Source organism: Protopterus annectens, chromosome 4.part1 (genome assembly GCF_019279795.1).
Source record: "Protopterus annectens isolate FY-2018-M chromosome 4.part1, PAN1.0, whole genome shotgun sequence".
In the NCBI taxonomy this organism is placed as follows: domain Eukaryota; kingdom Metazoa; phylum Chordata; order Ceratodontiformes; family Protopteridae; genus Protopterus; species Protopterus annectens.
Genome location: NC_056734.1, coordinates 716,459,085 through 716,482,707, shown reverse-complemented (window position 1 = coordinate 716,482,707; position 23,623 = coordinate 716,459,085). Strand labels below are relative to the sequence as shown.

The window sequence follows — 23,623 nt, the reverse complement described above, 5'->3', positions numbered from 1 at the left end:
ACTCCAGGATGTTTCTAGTCCCCAGGAAAGAGGGTACTTCAGACCAGTTCTAGACCTCTCTCATCTAAACATTTTTCTGAAGGTGCCCTCTTTTTGAATGTTGTCCCTTCAGACTTTGTTCCCTCTATTGCTTCCTCAGGCTTATATGGTGTCTGTGGATCTCAAGGATGCTTATCTTTGTATTCTGGTTCATCCCCTCCCCTTTTCAGGAATTTTTATGTTTCTCTGTTGCTTCCTGACATTAGTTCTCTGCTTTGTCCTTTGGTCTTTCTACTGCCCCAAGCTTATTCACCAAATGTCTCACTCCTGAGATTGCTTTTTGCATGCTTCAGGGAATCCAAGTCTTTCCTTACTTGGATGACCTTCTGTTTCAGGCATCTTCCCTGGTCTTTTTCACAAAAACATAACAATCATGGAATTTCCAAGTTTAAACACTCTTATATTGGTATGTTTATTTCAAACCCAAGAAGTGTCTCAAATATTCATCATTAAATGACTTATAAGCTAAACAAAGTTTGCCTGTTGTTAAATGATAGTTTATACTATGCACATTCAAATACTGAAGCTTGCTGTATAACCAAGATGTTCTTACATACACTGCTGCAGTATTCATTATGTATGAGATTCCCCGTCATGGAAGCCCCATGTCTGGCCAATCTACCAAAGCCTACCATTGCTTTAAGGTACGCCGAACGTCACCCAAACGCTTCTCGAGTAGTGTGGGGCATAAAGGTGACGTTCAGGTGTACTGTCCTCAGAACTTCTTTGCCTCCAGTCGGAACACTGTTTCTAACAATCAGTTTGTTTGCCTATGTCTGTTTTCTGCATTTTTATATTCAGGTGATTACTCCTATTTGCTGAAGTCCTCACCATTGCATATAAGTACCCAGTTGGGGTTTTGTTCTTTTTCTTGACTTTTTTGTTCTGTTTGGGGTTAATGTCATCCAGGAAGGGTAGATGCCGGTGTGAGACACAGATTTCCCATAAAAAATGCCACAATAAGTGCCTTTTTTGCCTAGGAGCTTTTCATGACCATACATCATGTTCGATTTGTCAAGTGTTCATCCTGAAAAACATTCATAGTAAGCTTTCTTCCCTTTCATTGTGTCTTGAGAACCAGCATTTTAAGCTTCTTGCTAAAGATACAATGGAAGGAACTTCCGACCCCAAGGGTCAGCCAACAGGGAAGAAGAAGGTGAAAGCGGTAAGACTGGAATCTTCCACTGTCCAGCCTCTGCCAGGTGTTTCTCCTGAGGTTGTTACAAACCCAGAGGTTATTTAATGCTTTACTGTCATTAAGGCCTCCTCAACAGGTTTCTGTTCCTGCTCCTCCTTAGTTCTCGCCTCCAATTAAAAGGCCCAGAGAACTGAATTCTTCCGAGGAAGAGTTGGATTCTGATGAAAAATCCCTTACTTATTCTGCTCAGATTCATTCTCCTTTGGACTATGAGTCAGAGGAGGAGGAATCCATTAGTCTTGATACTCCTTCTGAGGAAATTTCCTTTGGGAACACAATCTGTAGGATGATGGAATTTTTTTAAGTCAGATAGTGCTCAGTTCTCTGATATCTACAAGAGGTACTATGAATTACTGCTGATGGAATCTCCTAAACCTAAAGCTGTTCCTCCTGTTTTGGCTGCTTTACTGGATATTTTTTCCAGTGCCTCTAAAGTGCCTGATTCTTTGCCCCCTACTCCCAAGAAGCTTGATAGGTTTTACAGGGTGCCTGAGGACTGTACCTTTTTCTTCAAAAATCCTGCTCCTGACTCCTCTGCAGTGTCTGTAGCCTCTAATAAGCTGTGGCAATTGCTTCCTTCATCCAAGTTACTGCCTTCTGACAAGGACAGTAGAACCATGGACATGCTGGGTAAGAAGGTTTATATTTCTGCTACCCTAGCTTTTGGAGCAATTAATTATCAGACCCATATATCTAGGTATGTGTTGGCTCTTCTTTCTAGGGCTTGTCAGATTTTTTGTGATCTTCCAGATTCTGAGAGTAAATCTTCTGCTCTTTCCTTGCTAGGGACTTCCTCTCAAGTAGTTTGTCATTCTGTTAGATGTAGTTATGATCCAGCAGATGCCTCTTCCAAAGCTACTGCTTTTGGTTCAGTACTGAGGAGGTATGCTTGGCTTAGGCTTCAACCTTTACCCGATGATATTAAGGCTAAGTTGATGGATACTCCGCTGGATAATAAACTCTTGTTTGGGGAAGCAACTGCTGGTTTGTTTAAGTCTTTTCAGGACAAGGGGAAGGCCTTACAGGAGCTTAAACATTTGTTTGTTTGTTTCTCCTGTGCCTAAATTTCAGGGAACCTGCCCTTCCAAGCCAGCCTTTGTTCATAGGCAATCTCGACCTCATGGTAAAGGTAAAAAAGGGTGGTAAATGGGCTCCTCCTGCTAAGGCCATTCAGACTACAGGGATTCAGAAGCCATTTCTTTCCTGGAAAACCAGGTGCTGTCTGACTATCTGCCTGTTCCCATCCACATTCCTCTTTATCTTAGCCTTTCTCTTTCTCTTCCTATTTGTCTTTGAATCACTCATGTTTCTTGGGTTCTGTCAGTCATTCATCAGGGGTATATCATGGTGTGGATAACCCATCCTCCTTTTAAGGGAATTCCTCGGCCTTCTTAGGAATAACTTCCTTTTTTCCCAGAGGTTCTTTGAGATCTCTTGTCTCAGGGTACCATTCAAGAGGTGCCTGTGTCCCAAACGAGGGAAGGGTTTTATTCAGAAATGTTTCTAGTGCCCAGAAAAGAGACTACTTAGAGACCAATTCTAGACCTCTCTCATCTAAACACTTTTCTGAAGGTGCCCTCCTTTAAGATCATGTCCCTTCAGAGTCTGTTTCCTGTCTTGCTCCCTCAGGCCTTTCTGGTGTCTCTGGATCTCAAGGATAATTATCTCCATATTCCGATCCATCCTCTTTTTAGGATGTTTTTGCATTTCTCTGTTGCTTCCTGGCATTTTAAGTTCTGTGTTTTGCCCTTTGGCCTTTCTACTGCCCCAAGGGTGTTCACCAAATGTCTCGCTCCTGTGATTGCTTTTTGCAGGCTTCAATGAATCCAAATGTTTCCTTACTTGAATAATTCAGGCATCCTCTCCGGAGATCCTTTTGCAAAATCTTCATTTTGCCACTTCTCCTCCTCAGAGCCTGGGGTTCATGATAAACTTCAAAAAGTCTTCTCTGACTCCTTCTCAGGAGCATGTCTTTCTGGATTGCAGGATTCAGACTGTGCCAATGCTGGCATCCCTGCCTCCTCCAAAGGCCTTAACTCTCATTTCTTACTTTCAAAGTATTCTTCCCCTGGCCTCCATTATAGACAGGGAGTTTCTGAGTGCTCTGGGTTTCATGGCTTCCACCATTCTGATGCACCCTCTGGCCAAACTCCACATGAAGAAGTTCCAGTAGTTTCTAACATCATTGTGGCTTCAATATGCACATCATCTAGACTTTGCAGTTTTTCTTCTTCATTGTCTCAAAAAGGAACTTCTCTGGTGGATTCATCAGTTGTCTCTGAATCCAGGGCTCCCATTTCATTGCCCTATTCCATCTCAGGATCTGTTCACAGATGCTTCAGAAGTGGGATGGGGAGCAACTTTTGGCTCCCTAAAGGTACAGGGAGTGTGGTTGCCTTGTCAGCAGAAGAAGCACATCAGCATCAAAGAGATTAGAGCTCTTATGCTGGCTCTTCAGGCCTTTCATCCTCTTTTCTGTCCAGGGCCTCTGAAGGTATTCACAGACAATACCACAGTTATGTGGTATGTCAACAAATGGGGGGAACAAGATCTTACCTTCTTTGTTGGTTGGCACTTCTGTTATGGGATCTGGCTGTCAAGTATCAAATGACTCTTCAGGCAGTTTATTACCCTTCAGATAAAACATTGTGAGAGACTCTCTGAGCAGGTCCTTCACTCAGTCCCACAAATGGATGCATCACAGGGATGTGTTCTGGACATTGTTCACCACTGGGGTACTCCTCAAGTATCCTCCCCTCTGAACAGCTTTCTTTGTTTTTTGCCAAACGCCCAGGTCCTCTGGTGTGGAAGGTGGACGTCCTCTCATTTTCTTGGAAGGGGATGTTTCATTATGCATTCCTGTCCTTTCTCTTATTCTGAAAGTTCTGTTCAAGATTCAACAGGATGCTCCCAAAATCTTATTGGTGACTTCCTTTTGGCCGCAACAGCACTGGTTCCCTGCAGTTCTGTATCTAGCAAAGGGCAACCATCACAAGTTACCTCACAGGGTGGACCTACTCTTACAAGACAAGGGATATCTCATCTATCCACATCTGTCCATGTTTCTACTGACACTGTGGGTGACAGGGTTTTGATTCCTCATAGACACCTTTTTTCTGAGGACATGATGCAAATCCTGCAGGATGCCAGGAAACCTACTACTAATAATCCTACTTATCTAGTTGGAAGAGATTTTCTATTTGGTGTCTCTCTCATAACCTGGACACACTTACTATGGATGTTCCTTTGGTTCTCTCTTATTGGTATGAGTTGCTCAATGCTGATTGCCTATTCTTTTGTTAAGGCCCACTTATCAGCTCTTTCTACTTGTCTGCCTTTAACTCCTCCTTTAGTTTTGAGGCTGAGCAATTTCTTAAAGGCATCCTTAATATTAGACCTCCCAGGAAGCCCGTTCATCCTCCTTGAGATCTTAATTTTGTTCTGAAGAGCCTGCAGTTTCAGCTTCCTTGCAACATTGTTCTTCAAAGACAGTTCTTTTGTTAGCTCTTACTTCTGCCAGGCAAGTGTTTGAGTTGCAAGCCCTTATGACTTGTCCACCTTTTTTGATATTCCATGAAGACAGGGTGTCTTTGCCTACTGATCCTTCTTTTGTGCCTAAGGTGATAATGAGTTATCACTTAATCAGTCTATTAATTTACCTACTTTTTCCCCTCTCCACAATCTGACAGTGAGAGGGTGCTGCATACCTTGAATGTGTATAGGCTTTTACTTGGATAAGACTAAAACTATCAGAAAAATCTGATCAGTTGTTTGTTTCCTTTCATCCTAGGTCTTTAGGATTAGCAGTTTCCAAGCAAACTATTTCTACTTGGATTTCAAAGGCTATTCCTTTTTGTTATACTTTTCATGGCAAGAGCCTTCCTTCATTTGTAAAACCTCATTCTGCTAGAGCTGTGGCTTCTTCTGGTGCTTTTTTCAAGGGCTTAAACACTAATTCTATTCTTGAAGCAGCTACTTGGACTTCTGTTCATACTTTTACCAATTACTACAAGATTGCTAGTATCTCCAGAGCTAGAGCTGGTTTTGCTAATGCCATTCTTCATGACTTCTTAGAGGGTTCTACTGCTGCTTCCTCCTCCCAAGTTTCTTCTCAAGCTTTGGCAGTCTCTCATATGTGATGAATACTGCAGCAGTAAATGTAAGGACATAGTACAGCTGTGTAAAATTTTACCATAATAGTAGATGTCCTTGCCTTCACCTCTGTAGTATTCACTCCCTCCCTCCATCCCCCTAGTCTTTTTCCTTCCTGGATGTGCATGTTCTCTTTGGTTTTCCTTGGACTGGTGTTCCTACTGGGGCAATCAGTTCTGAGGATGGTACGCCTGAATGTCACCTTTATGCCTTATGCAATGCAAAGAGCTTTGGGTGATGTTCAGTGTACCTTAAAGCAATGGCCATCTTTGGTAGACTGGCTGGATGTTAGGCTTCCACGGCAGGGAATCCCATATGTGATAAATACTGCAGTGGTGAAGACAAGGACATCTATTGTTATGGTAAGATTTTGCACAACTGTACTTTCATTGCATGATGGAATTCTCCTTGAAAATATATGTTGTAAAGTAAACAGCTTAACAATTAAGCCACTCACAAACTCTAAACACTAGGCAATCAGTCTGCAGACTATTACATGCCTAGCCAATAACCAGATAGTGACCAAAGGTTAGGATAAAACCCTGCATCTTGTGCCTGTTAGGTAAACACAGGACAAATTTTAGTGTATTAACATCAATGGATGTAGAAACAAAAAACATGAAAATATATTCCAATACTGGATGAATGAAACTCTTATATAGACTGGGCAACATTACCAAATCTGTAGGTAATCATAGTTTTAAAAATAAAGCTACTAGCGTTAGTCTGTTTTTTTTTTTTTATTTCTTTCTTTATTCACATTTGATTACCAGGAACGTCTGACTGGGTAGTAGGCCATTTTCAGCAAAGGCCTGGGGAGAAAAGCTCCAAAGTATTACAAAATATTTTAAGAATAATAATTTTACAGTCTTTAAAAATAATACAAAAAATAAATACAGTTTAAATAATTATACTAAATTAGACATAATATGAAAACACTGGTTGATAATAGATACAAGTTATATGAAAATGATTTGACAGTTAGAGAAATGTTAGCCAGTTTATAGAGAAATTAAAGGTAAGTTATTGTAATATAAACCAGATTCAATACGAAGTGAGAGAAAATCAGGCTTGTGGTGTAATTAGAGAGAAAGCCAGGGGGGAGAGAAATTGACAGAAGTGAAATGAGTGAGGAAGGGAAAGTAAGGAGATGCAAGGTATGAACAGGTATTTGTCCACATTTAGGAATATAGTTTATCATGGTGTTGAGCAAGAACAGAGACAGCTTTTGGCTAGGAAGTCTTTCAGAATGGTTTTGAAGGATGGGTATGGACCTGATGGATACAGATAAAGAGTCACAGGCCTTATCAACATGGTATGCGTACAGACAAAGCCCAGCAAATTTGATAGGTTTGTGGAGAGACAGTAGTTTTTGGTCATGGGATCATAATGACCAACCAGGAACGTAGTTGTATAGAATATTATTCAGTGTTGGATAAGCAGATAGATTATGGATAATGGTTTATGTTGTAAGACGCTGTATATATATTAGTTGCTGAGGTAGTTCTAACCAATTTAGGCTTTTTAGTGCTATACAGTGATGAATTCTATAATGGGTATTTGCTGCAAATTTAGCAATTTTGTTACAGAATTGTTCAAATTTTGATTTTAGTAATGCCTGAAGGTTAGTATTATTAAGTTAGTTAGTTGCATTTTGTTTTTAATGTGAGAGGGATTGGACAAAAAATAGTAGTTTTTTTGTTTTTAGGATTGAGCATGAGTTGTGAGTTACAAAGCCATGTTTCAGTTGCTGTTTAAACTTTCTGAGTAATTTTTTGGATGTGTGCCACATTGGTTGATGTATAAATGACTGTGGAATGAGTCATCTGCATATTGTATTAGGGAGGCCTGTTGTGTGGCTGTGTATAGGGTGTAGGTAAAAATGTTAAAGAGGAGAGGACCAAGGGTAGAGCCTTGTGGTACACCGGTGGTGACTGGGAGGTAAGGAGAGAAGGTGGAGTGCCATGTTACTGACTGATACCTGTTGGATAGGTAGCTTTTGAAACATAGAAGGGTGGGCTGATAAACACCTAATGAGGACCTTTGAAGTAGAAGTTTGCTGTGACAAACTATGTCAAAGGTTTAGACAAGTCGAGAAATAAGGAGAAAACTAGTTTGCCATTATCTGTAGCTATATTGACAGTATCTATATAGAGTAGAAGTGCAGTGTTAGTACTGTGGGAAAGATGGAAGCCATGTTGTGTGGGGCATAAAAAGTCTTCCTGCAGGAGATAGTTTAGCAATTGTTTTTGAATACATTTTTCAAGTATTTTGGAGAGCGGAGATATGATTGCTATAGATCTAAAGTTAGTAATGTCTGTTGAATTTCCTCCTTTGTGCAGAGTGTGACTTTTTCTAGAGAAAAGAAACATGAGGTTCCTGGATTGACCTATTTATAAGGATTGAGACAGGGTAGGCAATGCTATCTGCTGCTATTTTAAGGTATTTGCTTGGAACGTCATCAGCAGAAGTAGAGTACAGTTTGAGTTTTTTAAGAATAGTTTTATATATGATGTGGGCACAGGATTGAAGGTGAAAGTGGATGTGGTGATACATGGCTGCTGGGCAAGGTTAGTATTAGATGTTGGGGACTCCTTGGCTGAAGATGCTGTATTATCTGTGAAATAAGAGCTGAATTTTATTGTGGTTTCAAGTAATGAGTTATTGGGACAGGGTGTAAGTTTGAATTTATAGCCGGGATGCAAGATTTCCTTAATGGTTGTCCAAAATATTTTAAGTTTGTGTTTACTATTGTTCTGAAAGTTATTATAGTATAGATTTTTTTGTCTTCATTAATTTGCTTTTTAGTGCAGTTGTGAAGCATTCTGAAGTTTTCAGGATGTTGTGATGTTTTATATTTTTGCCATTCTTTCCATGATTTTTCTCTATCCTGCATTAGCATTCTACTCTTTTTGGGTAGCAAAACTGCATTATTTGTTTTAGACTCTTCCTTCTAGGGGATGCAAGGCTATTTAGAATAATCAGGAAAGTTGTACTGAATTCATTTACAGCATCATCTAAGGGGAGAATTTTTAGGAAGTTCCAGTTAATAGATGATAGGTTAGTAATGAACATTTCTGGGTTAAACTTGAAAAGGTTGCATGTTGGTTTATAAACATGATGTTTTAAGTGGGTGTGTGAGATATCTGGTTGTATAGCTTGGGAGATGAAAACCAAGAATGTCAGGCATTGTACCTGAGATGGTGTATTTGCTGGGGTCCATTACTAGGATCCAGTGTAATAAGGAATTTGATGTCTTGCTACAATGTGCAGGGCTATTACTTAGTTTTGTAAAACCAAATGAGTTCACACTAGATGTAGGGGAGTTGGAGTTTTTGTCCAACCAACTGGCATTCATATCACTTAGTCGTAGTATTTCTTATGGAATTGTTATGGATATCCATTGTAGGATATCTTCCAGTATAGCTGTATTGTTGCAAGGAGGGATATACAGAACAGTAAGTAATACATATTTGTTTCTAATTGTTAAAGTTCAGGAAAGTTGTCAGAAACTCTGCTGACCCTGAATTTTGGTATTGGTTTGTTGTAATGGGAAATGTGGTAGTTGCTGGGAAATATTAAAGCAATGCTACCACCTTTCCTTTTATATGGTCGTTATGAATAATATTATAGCTGGCAGGTATAATTTTATGGCTGTTTATGCTGGGTTTAAGCCAAGTTTCAGTTGCAGCAAGAATATCAGGCTTATGTTGGGTAATCCAGGCATGTAGTTCAGCAATTTTATTTCTTATGCTTGTAACATTTATGTCAGCCAAAGTTAGATTACTGTGTCTGGGGGGGTGACCATTGTAGGGTTAAAGAAGTGTGTGAAGTGAATAGTCTTGATGTTCATTGTGATAAGTGGAGCCAGGATTCGAGTAAATGTCTCCTCCTAGAAGGATTTTAGTATACTGGGGAATTACTGATGCTTGTTTTTTTTGTTTTTTTGTTTTTTGAGTATTTTTCCACCTAAGTTTATTTTGGTTTGAATTGAAATGGAGTTAATCATTCTATATTTGGATTAAAGGTGAAGGGCATCATTCAATAGGTTTGGTGCAATGTGTGGCGACTGTAAGGAGGAAGTATGAATAGGTGGTTGGGACAGAGCTGGAGTGATGTTTGGAGCTATTATAGAGTCATAGTAGGATAAAGATGGCCCAGTAGCAGGAGAAGAATAGAGGATAAGCTGAGTAGTAGCATGACTTAGTGAAGGGAGCCGTATGTTATAGTTGGCATGTAGTGGGGGAAGTAAGGATCAAGAAGGAAAAAAAGTTGCAGGGTAGAAAGATATTTAATGGTGGTGAAGTCTGAAAGCGGATAGAGGGTAGGTAGGAAAGATTTTTTTTCTATGAAGGAAGAGCGTTAGATTGTCTTAGTATCTTCTCAGGAATTTTAGGAATGGGGGTTAAAAGGTTTGAGTGTGAGAATGTAGATAAAATAGGAAGAGCTGAGAGTTAATATGGGAAAAGTAGAAGATATAATCTAGATTAGATAGGGTTGGGGGGTAGGGTAGGATAAAACTAACATTTTCCTTGAAGCAGACTTTATTGTTAACTAGGATACAGAATAGTTTAATTTGTTTGTTAATCCTTTCCCTTAATAAATCCAATGGAATTGCAGTATCTAGTTTGTAGTTTTCAGAAGACATGACTTCACATCTGTCTACATTAAATATAAGGCTTGTTTAATGCAAGTATTCATTTTACCCATATAAACATTTATCTGGCTTGCAGTAATTGTTTGATGTGGGGAATGAGGGAAATGCCAGAATAAATAAAATTGCTTCAAGGATCCCATGCGAGATACCACATTTTACATTATCCCATATCTGCCTAGTATAATGACTCCTTGTGTCCTGTTCTGTAGCCAATGTCTATCCATCTTATTATGTATGGATTAACATGGTATGATTGGCTTCTCTACAGGTGGTCAAGGTGAAATTCCTTAAGTGTCTGTTGCCCAAAGAAAACAAAAATGCCAAGAAACACAATATGAATTACCAGTGCAATTTCTCTGTGTGTATTAGCAATAATGCACATTTTTTTTTTTTGCAATTTCTTCATTCTTTGTGTTCGTGTAACTATTGAGTTGGTATATATAAGTTTGGGTGGTGTGGGGGGCTTGCCCCTTGCAAAAAATGCTTAAAATTAATTATTTCAATTGTCTGTGTCTTGGACATTATTTTTCAACATTTCTGATGCTTGGGATTGCACAGTTCAGTGATTCATAGAGTTCCTATTACCAGATCGCAGACGCAGTTTTTCAAATGCGTCTTGATCAAACCGAAAAGAGCGAAAAGGCAAAATAGTGAAGCGGCTTTTCAGAGAATTCTTTCCCTGGGAAAGAATTTGCTTGGCCGCTTTCGTTACTTTGTCATTTTTGGCACTGTAGTGCGATCTTAGAGTTGGTATATTTAAATAGGGGGGGTGTGGGGGGACATTATGTAATGTTTTTTTTTTTTTTTTATTTTGGAACAGCGATTTTCTGAGGTTTCGACGTTGTAAGTTTTTGCTTACATGGGGTTGATTATTTATCATTCACTTTTGTAAGCGTGCAATAATATAATATAGACCCGATTCATTGTAGAACTGGAATGATCTTACGTTGTTAATAATCCCAGAATGGAGATAGTACAGAAAGGCTTTGTCAAGTCCTAATAATTTATCCATATTGTATAGTGTTGTATGTCTTGCTGTTATAAATGTGCGTTGCTTGTCTGTGTGTTGTGTGTGAGCTATACCTTACAACCTGCTGTACATATTATATAGTGCTGCTGTGCAATATGCTAGATTAGAAATGAAGACAGATATTTATTTATATTTTACCTAAATGGGTAAACCTGACATAAATAAGTATGTATTATGACACAGACATTAGTTAGGCTAAGCTTCCAGTTTAACTCATTTTATTCAACTTAACAAGCACTGGTCTTAAATGATTAGTTGACTAAAACATTTTGGAAGCAGAAAGTGGTAAATGATCTTTTTTTTAAAATGTTATTTATTTTATTTACAGAATTCTCTTCTGCAGGAAACTGTTCGTAGAGAGTGTGAAGAACGTTTTGAACTAACTGAGGCTTTAAGCCAAGCCCGGGAACAGCTCCTGGAGCTTAAGAGACTCAGTGGACAGCTCTCTGTGCCTCAGCGATCTTTCAGCCAAGGTAGTCTAAGCTCATCTTCAGCATCATCTGGTACCCACAAACAAGGTTTTGGAAGTTCTAAGTCTTATGGAGGAATTCAGCTTTCTGGTTTCCTTTCACATCCCAGGACTGCAGATTTGCCATTTAAAGATCATGCTGGCAGCACTGAGGGCATAGGCTTGCCTACAATCCCACTTCCACATCCACCAAAAGAAAGGGTGTCTACTGGAACAGAAGCAAAGCAAAGAATTGCAGCAGTATTACGAAGGAAATAAACTTATCAGCATCTCACAAGAACGCAAAGAGATCAACTTTTTTTTTTTATTTAGAAATTAATTTATGTTACCCCCCCCCCCCCCCCAAGAGATTATTTTGCCCTGTATTTCATTCAGGAGGGATATGGGTTTGAATAGAAAAAATTACTACATGCTAAATGCATGCCTTGTTGAATTTTCTTGATAAGTACCTATTTTTTATTTTATTCAGACATGCAACACACACACACACACACACACACACACACACACACACACACACACACACACACACACACACACACACACACACACACACACACACACACACACACACACACACACACACACACACACAGTTCTATGTACTAGATTTCAGTTTTGTGATCCATAATGAAAGGTAAGATACCTAACTAATAAGGTATGATACTGCGCATGAATGTCCTTTTCTCCCATCTCAATATTAAATATATCAGAAATGGTAGCTCATGTGATGAATGAAAACTGTATGATAAGATAAGAGCGTAGGTAACTAGGCTACAGCGAGTGCATTGCATATTTTGTTTAAAATATGTGTATTACTATGAGCACATGCCATTCAAACTTTACCGTATTGCAAATTTTCTTTCAGTTTTTAAGTAGAACAGTTTACAAGATTATGTTTATACTGAAAAGCATTGTAAGATAAATAAATCTTAGAAAAACATGATATTTCTGTACATATTGTATATTATTAAACAAAAATGTGGTACAGGGTGTGCACCGTGCTGGAATCTCATTATACAACTATAATCATGTAAATTATTAGGTTACAAGCCTAATTCCATCAGATTGCAGCAGAGCTGTAACTACTACAGGGCAAAGGGAATGGGCGGTGAGGGGACACAACTGGCAGAGAAGGATGGTGTAGGAGCAGAGTTTGTTTCATGTTTGAGAAGAGTTTTCTTTTTTTTTTTTTTTTTGGCTCTTCAGTTTTGAATTGAGTATGAGCTGTACTGGTTTGGAAAACTGCACAGGGTGTTGTATGGCCTATCTGTATTTCTGCATAATAGGAAAGATCCCAGTCTCCATCAAATTCCAGTCACATTACATGAAATGTGGGAAAAGCATTAGGACAGTGAAATTTATCCTTCAGTGACATTTCACAAGTATTAACTGTAATGATAAGCAATAACTTGATCTTAGAATAAAAGAACTGTTTCCTGTAGAGCTGAATAGATATTCAGCCTTGTCAGGCATGGAAATGAAGGAGATAAGAAAAGTTTATAGTGGATTGCAGAAATCTAGGAAGTTATCAAAAGAAATAAGGAGTGCATGAAGTAGTAGAGCATAGAAAAAATGAACCAGAAGGAGTATTATTTGGCTAACAAAAAGGCTAAGATAGCAGTCACAATGGCAAAGTACAAGACATCAAAAAATCTCTACCAGCTTCTTGAAGGTGTCTCATCAAGAGGGACAAAGAAGTTCTATTGGTTGCAAAACAGTGACAGAAGGACAAAGAAGATAATTAACAGGCAACATTCATAAGGGATGTGAGCAACAATCTGCTTACTTGTTCAGAGGACGTCAGGATTAGACAGGAGTACTTCCAGCTGCTTCTGAATGCACAGCTTTCAATGAAACAAGAAAAAGAGCTCCCCATAGAAGAAATATGATGAGCACTACGGAAAATAAAATCAGGAAAAGCAGCAGGCTCTGATGAAGTCATTGCAGAGACAGTCAAGATGATGGGCGAGTTAGGAGAGAAATAGATCCTGAGGGCACTCATCATAGACTAGGGAGAAAGCCATATCTCAGATGACTGGATAACAAACGTTCTAGTGCCAGTGCACAAGAATAATTGGGGCATTCATAATTGTCTGCAATGCAAAGGTATTAAACTCCAATCACACTTCATGAATGGCTGGAAAGGATGATAAATGAAATCTCAGAGTAGCAGAAAGTATGATGGGAGATTAGCAGTTCAGATTCAGATCAGTATGCAGCACAACAGACTCAATTTTTGCAGTGAAACAGATGGTGCAGAAGAAGCTGGAGATGAGGAAAGTGTTTGGTTGGACATTCATAGACCTGGAGTTGGAGAAAGAGTATGACAAGGTCCCAAGAAAGCTGATTTGAGCAGCCCTGCTTGTGTTTCAAAGTCGAGGAAACATTGGCAGAATTAGTTTAGGCTATGTACTAGGAGCCAGTAACATAAGTAGGAACAGTTTTTTAGACTCATAGAGGGTATCCTAGGAGGAAGTGAATGTGCATCAGGATTCAGCTCTGACCTCACTGCTGTTTGTACTGGTGATGAAACACATTAGCAAACAGGTCTGAGGAGACAGATCAACAAAATTGGTGTATATAGGTGATGTAGCACTACAATCAGAACAGGAATTTCAGCTGATGATAAGAAACTGGCATTCAAATTGATTTGGTAAAGATGATTTTGGAGAGATGGGAAGGAAGAAAGAGAAAACAAGGATATCCAGCCATGGATTCCATGAGAGAAGACATGTGGCTGTTGGGCATAATTGTCAAAGAAGTAAGAAAGTGGCAGTGAATTAAGAGAGGTAATGCCAGTTGATGCGACACCCCAATCCTGAATAGAAAAATGGGAAAAAGGAGGTGATGGTGATGTTTAACAGTTAAATTGAAAGGCAGATTATATGAAAACTAAACACAGTTACCACTGGACACCCCCTTATTGAGTTAGCAAATGTTAAAATGAAACCAGGTTGATTTATATCCTAATAAATGAAGAGAAACTTGGATAGTGAAATCATCTGCTAAATGTGGTGCAAAAATATTTGAAAATGCTAACCAAACCATCAGTGTTTTGTCCACATTACATTCCAACTTTGAGGCACACCCAAAGAACCTAAATATCTTTTAACATTTCTTGCAAGGTTTGAACAGTTTTACTATTAGAATACAGTCATCCTCAAACAATAGAAAAAGACCTTCCCCACCAATCTCTAAGTGTCTGTTATGCAAAAACTGTCATATCTTAGAAGATAACTCCTGCATCATTATTGCAAAGATTCATGGAGAGAACAGGCATCCCTGTCTTGTACTCCTCTGTATAAATTCCAGGTCTGACAGCCCTCCATTCATAGAAACCCTTAAAGAAGGTTGAGTGTACAGGAGTTTCACCCACCCGAAAAAGACTTCACCAGTCCCATTTTTTTATAAACACTTCAAAAAGGAAACTCAATTCAATAATATGAAATAACAGTACCCCAGCTTAAGAATTCTCCCCCATGCTTATCTAAAAAATGCATCATGTTTCCACCAGTTAATAGAAATACCCCTTTCCTTAACAAAACATTCTTCCCTTCTTTGATCAACTCCAGGAATAGCCTCTGTATGTGTTTAGTCATACTTTGGCTAATTTTTTTAAATCTAAATTAATGAGAGATATACCTAAATTCAGTAAATGCTGATGTATGTCTGTTCCTTTTGAGCACTACCATGATGATTGCCTGATAGTCTGTGCTAGCATCTCTCCCATTATCCCTCAAGTAATTTTATAACTCTGATAGCTTTACTCCCAAGATACCCTTCCCCCACTTGTACATTTCGTTTGGAGTCCATCATGCCAGCAGCTTTGTTTTTAAATCTGAGATAGCTGCTTGTACTTTCCCTACAGTTATATCACAATCAAGCCATCTGCCCTGTGGTTCATTTAGCCTCTTTAACTCTAACTCAGCCATCTCCAGCTGACAGTTCCCTGTTCTCTGTCTCTCACTCTACAAAACACTGTAATATTCCCTAAATTCTTTCCTAATCTCAGAATCTGCTAAGTATTGATCCATTCTTTGTTTCCAGTTTGTTGGCCACCACCCTTTCCTTCCTTTGGCAAAATAGCCAAGACGTACATATCAGGTCTCCTTTACCTGTTATGCACCAATAATAACCCTTCTTTAATAACTCTGCCTCAGTTTAGGATACATCAGTTTTATTTCTCAGACTCTCTACACTTTATCTACCCTCCTCACTACAAATGGGCCTATCCTAGATATGGATCTGCACCTCCCTCAAATGGTCTTCCTTAACTCCATTAATATTCACCATTTGCCTTCTAAGTTTACCTACCCTTTCCATCAACTCATTCCATAATGCCATTTTGCATCCTTCCCAACCAAATCAGCTCTAACTCCTCTTCAGTTAAGTCAATGATTTGCTATTCCTGACATCTGCTATCATGTATTTCAATTCAGTCTTCTGCTCCTGCCCTGTCCACTTATATTGAGCCAATCTTCATCTTTTATTCTTGTGCCCTGATCAGTCAATGCTGTACCTAATACTACCAATGCATGGCCCAACTCACTGATTTCCTGTATCTCAACCTCCTTTACAGATCATCAGCTCCTATAACAGTAATCCTAGGTCTATTCTGCTACTTATTTATATAGGTTTCTAGAGAAGGTTATCCCAATGCACTGCATATGGAGCTTTCTCCAGCTGTCCACTCCCCAGATTTTCTCTCTCCATACTATTCTCTATGATGTCACATGCGGTTCCCTCTTTCCAAATAACCTGAATATTAGATCATCCAAAACTAGATTGCAATCTCCTAATACCATTGCTTGCTCTATCCCTACTGATATTATTCTCAGTTCATGAATAAACCTACAGAAGAATAAAGGATCAACACAACTGGAATAACCAGGAATGCCTTTATCTGATTGGTTTCCATATGACCTATCTCCTTTACCACTTAACTACATCTGTACTTACCTGTAGTGATTTATAAAACAGTATGATAATTCCTTTACTAGCACCCCCACACATACTCACACCAGCTTTATGGTCTGCATAAAGATTAGGATAGCAATGAGATTTGAATTTCCCCACTTCCCTAGCTTTTCATAGGATCGGAGGAAGTTACTAGGCTTATCACCCTAGGGCCCTTACAAGCCTAGCCAAGTTCTTACTCTTATTTCCACAACCGGCACCTATTACTTCTGTCCAAGAGGTACACAGGTGGAACCCCCAGGGTGAATTTCCGGTCAACCATCCAGTCATCCAGATTGTGTTTGAAGAGGGCCAATGAGGTGCTCTGTTTGACATGAAGTGTGAGTCTGTTCCAAAGGCATGGTAACATCTGGGAGACAAATCTGTCCCTCCAGCAGGTTTTATTAATGTCACATACCAGGTTAAGGTCTTTAGAGCAAGTAACCTGTGTACCATTTGATTTTCAGATATGAAGCATTTCCAATAACCCAGCAAGGCAGAGATCACCTCTGAGTAGTCTGTGTGAAATAGAACAATGTGACAGTGATTTCAGACTATCCTCATAGGGCAGATGGTAAAAACTTTGAATTTTCCTTGTGAGGAACCTTTGTGATTTCTCCAGTTGCTGCATGTGCTTAGAAAGGTACACACCAAAAGGGGCATTGTATTCAGTTATTAGCCTGATACGAGAAGAGTACAGGGAGGTTGTAACTTCTTATTTTTCTAGAAGCAATTCCCCTACATATGAGATGAGCAATATGGAATACCCTTCTTACCACTGTGCAGACATGGTGGTCAAAGGTAAGCTTGCTGTCAGTCTGTGTGCCGAGGTCTCTCAACACTGAGTGCATACTTAAGGTGTAGCTATTGATGTGGTAATTAGCAGGAACATTGCTTTTACTGACAGGAATGATAATACATTTTTTTGCATTGAGTTTAAGGCCACTACTTTGGTACCAATCATTTGTTTGTGTAAGACCCTCTTGTAGGATGTTGACATCATTTGGAGATTCTATGATCAGTCCCAGTTTGCAGTCATCAGTAAACTTTGTCAGCCACAGCCCTTTAGTTTTTGCTTGTACTTCCGAGAAATAGATTCCAAACAGTAGAGGTCCCAGGACTGATCCCTGTAGAACACCAATGGTTACAGGCCTGCTGTTGAAGGTGGATTCCTCTATTTTGGCTATATGAGTTCTATCAGTGAGCCAGTTAGCAACCCATCTAATTATATAAGTGTTGATGCATAGTTGGATGAGTTTGTCAATGATGCCTAGTTGGTGGATGGTGTCAAATGACTTGGCTAAGTCCAGCTAGGCTGCATGCACAGATTTCCCCTCGTCCATGGCCTTGATGACTTTCTTGAAGAAGTCCACTAGGTTTAACAGGCATGATCTTCCTTTGACAAATCCAAACTGAGTAAGGTCAAGTGTTTGATATTACCTATATTTTTATTGATAAGGTCCATGATCATTTTCTCCATGCCCTTGCAGATAAGGCTAGTCAGGCTAATAGGTGTATAGTTCCAGGGGTAAGTGGAAGGACCACCTTTGTGCAAGGGAATAACGGTGGCTGTTTTCCATTCAGCTGTTATGAACTATGATTGAAAAGAGTACCCGATGGTGTTGCTAATTCAAGTTCTAGCCCATGTAGGACGCAGCCTGGGATGTTATCAGGTCTCATAGATGCTGTGTTTTTGACCTTAGAGAGGGCATTTATGACCTGCTCTTTAGAGCTACAAAGTAGGGGCCAGGTGGTAGGGATGTCATGGGGTACATGTGGCGGGGACAGGATAGTGAAGTTTTCACAGAACCTGTCAGCCAACAGGTTAGCTATGTCCATAGGCTCAGTATATGTGGTATCATTAACTACCAATTCTACACAAATCTGGACCTTTCCTTTTGGGGTATGAATGTAACTTCAGAATGCCTTGTGGTTATCTTTTGTTGAGGAAGCTAATTTGGACTTGTAGTTTGTTTTTGAGGACTTCGCAAGAAGTCTTATTCACTTGTTTAAGCTGAGGAGGGAGTGTTTCCAGTTTAGGAGGGCTCACTCCCTCTTAATCTTAGAGGGCAATTTGTTTCTCTTATTGTAAAGTCTGTTAAATGTGGAGTCTGAAGGTTGGGTGTCGACCTGGCACCTTGGTGTTTCATAAAAGTCGACTGCCAATCATTAGCGGAGCGGAGTTCCGCTGTGGCGACCCCTTACCGGGAAAAAGCCGAAAAGACAAATATTGTAAAGTCTGTTAATGGTAGTTGTCCAACAAGGCAGGTTTGCTGTTCCTTGAGGAGCTTGTTTTGGTCTTCCCAGGTATGACCAAGTCAATGTAGTTATACAGGTGTTTGTATAAAGCATTGGTGTAGAGCTCGGCATAGTTGCCAGTTCCATCTGAGGGAGGAAGTGCTGTGAAGCTATTTATAGCATTCTGTAAAAGTTTATAATCTTATTTGGAGAAGACTTTTAGTTAGGTTGCTGCTGGGGGTGGGGTGGGTAGGTGTGATAGTTACTTTGAATGAGACCAGTCTGTGGTCAGATCCTGCAAGGGAGGACCTCACAGTGGTGGTGCTACAGTGGTCTTCCATATCGGTGAGCACCAGATCCAGGATGTTGGCACCCCTCGTGGGGGTGTCAACCAGCTGCTCAAGGGCACTGGAGTTAACAAAGTCAAGGAACATTTTGGCAAGTGAGTTTAAGGACAAGGAATTTACCCAGTCAATGGATGAGTAGTCAAAGTTGCCCAAAACATTGTTGTTTGGATGTATCTTGATAGATTCAAGTAGATCCAAATAGGCAGCATGGGTGTCCTGATTCATGGAGAGGATCCTGTCGCTGGCATTGATTTGAATAGGTGTCCTGCCAACAGTTAATTCCACCTGAAGTGTTGCCAGGAAGTCATACTGTTTAGCCAATCTGGAGGTGTATTTATCTTTAATGAATATTGATGCACCACCTCTTTTAGTTTTCACACCTTCAGTTTGAGCTCTGAACGTGTCGAAGGAGGTATATCCTGGTATGGCTGGGGTGCTCTCTACAGCCTTGAACCAGGTCTCTGTGGCTGCACAAATGTCTGCGTCTTCCAAGGTGAGGACAGCTTCAAGTGAGTGCAGTCTCGTGTTGAGACTCCTAACATTTAGTAGCATAACCTTGAGGTTGTTTTTAGATGGAGTTTTTACATTGGGAATGTTTTCCTTGAGACACTACCTAAAAAAAAGTACTGTGGGGGTGGCAAGAGCCTTAGCCAGTAGCTGAAATTCCAGGGGTGACAGATGAAGACCATCTCTGGCAAAACATCAAGGTCTGTTGATCATGTCATCCCAGGATAACAGATAGTGGATCCCCTAAGAATGACACCAGAAGCTAAGCCAATTATTGAAGTCAATCATTTTCTGTTTATAGTCAGGCATCATCATAGGTGAAGGTAAGTCTTTTAAATGTATTTCTTGTAAGCATGCAACCTGGTGCTTTACTCTAGCCATCTTTTGTAAAATTCTTTTCCTTCAAGTTTTCCTGAGATTGCTTGTTCATTCCTGGCTCTCCCTTGTGCTGATCTGTTCTTGCACTACCTGATTCTTAACCCACTCCTAGAAACCATCCCACTGTCATTTTTTAGGCTGAGGGGAAAAAAGAGACGTGAGCTTTTTCTTTCTAGTACTTTACTACCACCTGCCCAGTTGCATAACCCAGGTACCCCTTCAAGGCACTTCAAAGACTGTGTACACCTGAGGTAATAACAACAGAAGACTGATTCCGCTAAACAACCCCACTTAGTAAGCAAACTACATATTTCACAATTTAAATCATGTATTGCCTCATTCCCTTCCCACATCACATGCTGCAGATAGGAAAACGACACTTCACATTAGGGATCTCGCAATCATATGTACATACTTGACTTATTCGAAGTACAATTCATACTAGTCCATCAACACTTCCAGAGAAAAATACACCAGGATGCAGCCAATATACAGGGGCAGGAATAGATAGTTCCATATTATTTCCTTTAAAGGGGAGTTACTTTACACCCATGCAACACATAGGAAAGACAAAGAAAACCATTACCTGGATATAGATACATTAAAAAGAGTGCAGAAAAGACCAGTTACATTGCATGCCTATGTACACCTGTAACGTCCTGTACTGTTATATCATTGTATGAAGCCTGTGATTAAAAAATAACATTAAGTTAAACTGAAACATACATGATAGCAAGACATTTCATCCCTACTAACAGAAAACATCAAGAAAGCACACTTCAAAACCAAAACAATTATTCATGGTATCAAGATCACGGTACCTGAAAAATAAAATAGCAAGATTTTATAATGAGATTATACACATTAGTTTGAAGGATTTGCCATCAGTGACACAGTGTGCTAGTTAAGTCCTTCATATAACTATTAGAAATTCACCATCTTTTAAACCCTTATCCAGTTTTACCAGTCAATATAGTGGCCAGTAGTGCTCATCTGCCATGTCCAACAACCCTCAAAAATTTTAGAACATGCCCTACTGCTGGTCTGACTAGATTTTAAAAGAGATGTCAACAACTCCTTTCTGCTTCTGCAATTGCTGATACCCTTGTCTGTCCCACTCTTCATGATAGCTCAACTCATTTTGCACCTTCCCTACATGTGTTCATGTCCTCAGAGCACCTTCTTCCTTCACAATTTAATTTCCCTGACTCCATTGTCCTCTTCACAGCCTTATCCTCACTTTTGCTCCATTCAGGATTCTCTTCTAGCATCTCCTGACCATGAAGGTCAGGTAAGGGAGAACAATCTGAAATTAATTTCTTTCTAGGTGGTGTCCTTTCTCCCCTAATGGTGTCTTGTCTTTTTTTCTTTGTTAAGTCACATTCCATTTCCTTTTTAGAAAAATGCTTCTCCAGATCCTCTGTTTCCACAAAAACATTCTTCTCCCTCACTTTTCTAAGAAACATTCTCACCTCCTCTACCTTATGCAGAAAGATTTTCTTCCCCTCCATTTCAATTAGAAAGATTGCTGAATAAATGAAAGTCAGTTAATAATTCAATCCACCAACTTCATGTTGCACCACAGTATTTGCTGTCCTATAATAAACAGGTGCTGTGAGTAGTCCGGTGTAAAAAATAAAGTGGAGTTACTCCCAGTGCACTCCTATGTGCATTATGCTGTTGGTAAGCATACAGGATCTGGTCCTATAGGAGCACATGGTGTCATGGATGGCACTGCAGCCTATTTTATTCTTGCCTACCCTGTGAATCCTCTCTGTAGAAGGGTTCAGATAAGTGGAGATGGACATTGTTTCCATCATAAATGCATTCATTTAATAGCATAAGGTCATGGTCTTCCACCAATTCAAGAAGCTGTTAAATCTTAATATTATCCTCCTAGAACCATCCACGCGGTTGTCAAGCTTTTTATGCTGCTGCTGCTGCATTCCTTCCTTTGTCATCTGTAACTATCATTGAACACTACATTATTCTTTCAAGTTTACTATCATTTTCGCGAATGACATGCTGTCAGCAGTTATGCTGCCGAAAATCAGAATGTCGTTCGGAAAATGAATAGTGGTTTGGATAGTCCATCACACTTATGCGAATGCAGTAGTGCATTCACATGTGTGTTCGGCTATATGTACAAGATCCCGGTTCAGTGGGGATTGGAAATTCATCCATATCTCCACTGTAGTGCAATCTTGGAGTTGGAATAAATTAGTAGCAGGGTGTGTGGGGGAATGGGGGAGCGCAGCCCACCACAGGGGACCCCCTGCAAAAATGTGATATGTCGTATAGGAGTTTGATTGACATCAGCTCCTATACAGCTATCACTTCATATTTTTGGCGACACTGTCGACTCAAATGTGTTGATCATTTGGGGCGACATTGTGTACGCTCGAAATGTTTCGTTTCGGTTTACCTTTTCACTATTTTGAAAGGCAAATGTTTTGCCATTCGAAGTAATGATAGTAAACCATTCTTCCTCCATGTTACCTATTTTCATCACAAAACCTTGTATTTTTTCTTCCAGAACTTGTAGCCACTGTTGCTGGATAGCCACCCTCCACTACTTCTCTACCCACTCATTTTATCTGGGGCATTGTGCAGGCATTGAATTTTGAGATCTTATTAAGTTGCTGAAAGTCATTAGAAAATATCGTACCACAACTACAAGTTTTTTTTGAGGTGTCACCAACAAATGCAAGATTTTCTAAATTTCCTAATTCAGAGCTTGTTTTGGGCCTCTAAGATTCTGTAAGATTTCAGTTTAAGCTTTTCCCTGGTAGAGTAACAGTGTCATGTTGTATCAGATTAGTCTGACCTGGAAGGACTGAAACTACATCCTTGTTTTGTTATAAGAATTATAACCCCTCTTTCTTCCATCGCATGAGGAAGCCTTAGTCTAACTGAACTTCATACTCAGGAGGTACTGCCTGTAGTCGGATATATCTTCTACAGATACTTTCTGTTCCTTCCAGAGTTTTAAAACCTACATCTCATTAACAGCTTTGTGGTGTGGAATGTAACAATTCTAGCAACCTACACATATCTTCCATTCCAGAGCATTTTCTGAAAAATAAACTTAAAAAGCATAAGATAAACAAATGTAAATATTTTGTGAACAATAACAGCTACTGAAACTATACAAATAACAATGTTGTCAATAAGAAGTATTCTTGTCAGTGATAATAGTCAGTGCATACAAAGTCTTTCCATAAATACTATAATATATTATAATGCACACAAACCCCAAAATATATTTTATTAAACTTTCACAAACAAATTGTTATATCTTGGAAACTATACTACTTAGACATACATTGGTAGAACATTTTTGTTTAACCAGCCATAAGGTTTTGTGTGGCAACAATAAATTCCACTATGAGTCATGTTTATTGAAATATTTACAAAAATATGAAAACATATTCATAATTATATAGCTAGCTATATAAATAACAGTAAATATCTCTAAAGATGTAGGACTTACAGTGCAAATATCAAAAATAGTTTTCTTCAAGAAAATCTATGGTTTCAACTGATGTCTTGCAACAGTTTGTAAGTCACTTGTTTTTTGAAATATTACATAAATATGGGAATATTGTTTATTTTCATAATTACTAACAAACAGCTAACAGTATCTTAG

The 23,623-nt window shown here is 39.3% G+C and overlaps 1 protein-coding gene across 1 annotated transcript in view; it reads left to right on the top strand.

The window, feature by feature from the left end:
- LOC122801028 (leucine-, glutamate- and lysine-rich protein 1-like) overlaps nt 1-11,885 on the top strand; it is a 496,301-nt gene extending 484,416 nt beyond the window's left edge. Inside the window, exon 5 of the mRNA XM_044070487.1 lies at nt 11,405-11,885. Within this exon, the coding sequence (XP_043926422.1) occupies nt 11,405-11,803 (399 nt within the window). The 3' untranslated portion in view covers nt 11,804-11,885. The remainder of the gene's footprint in view (nt 1-11,404) is intronic.
- The last annotated feature ends 11,738 nt before the right edge of the window (nt 11,886-23,623 follow it).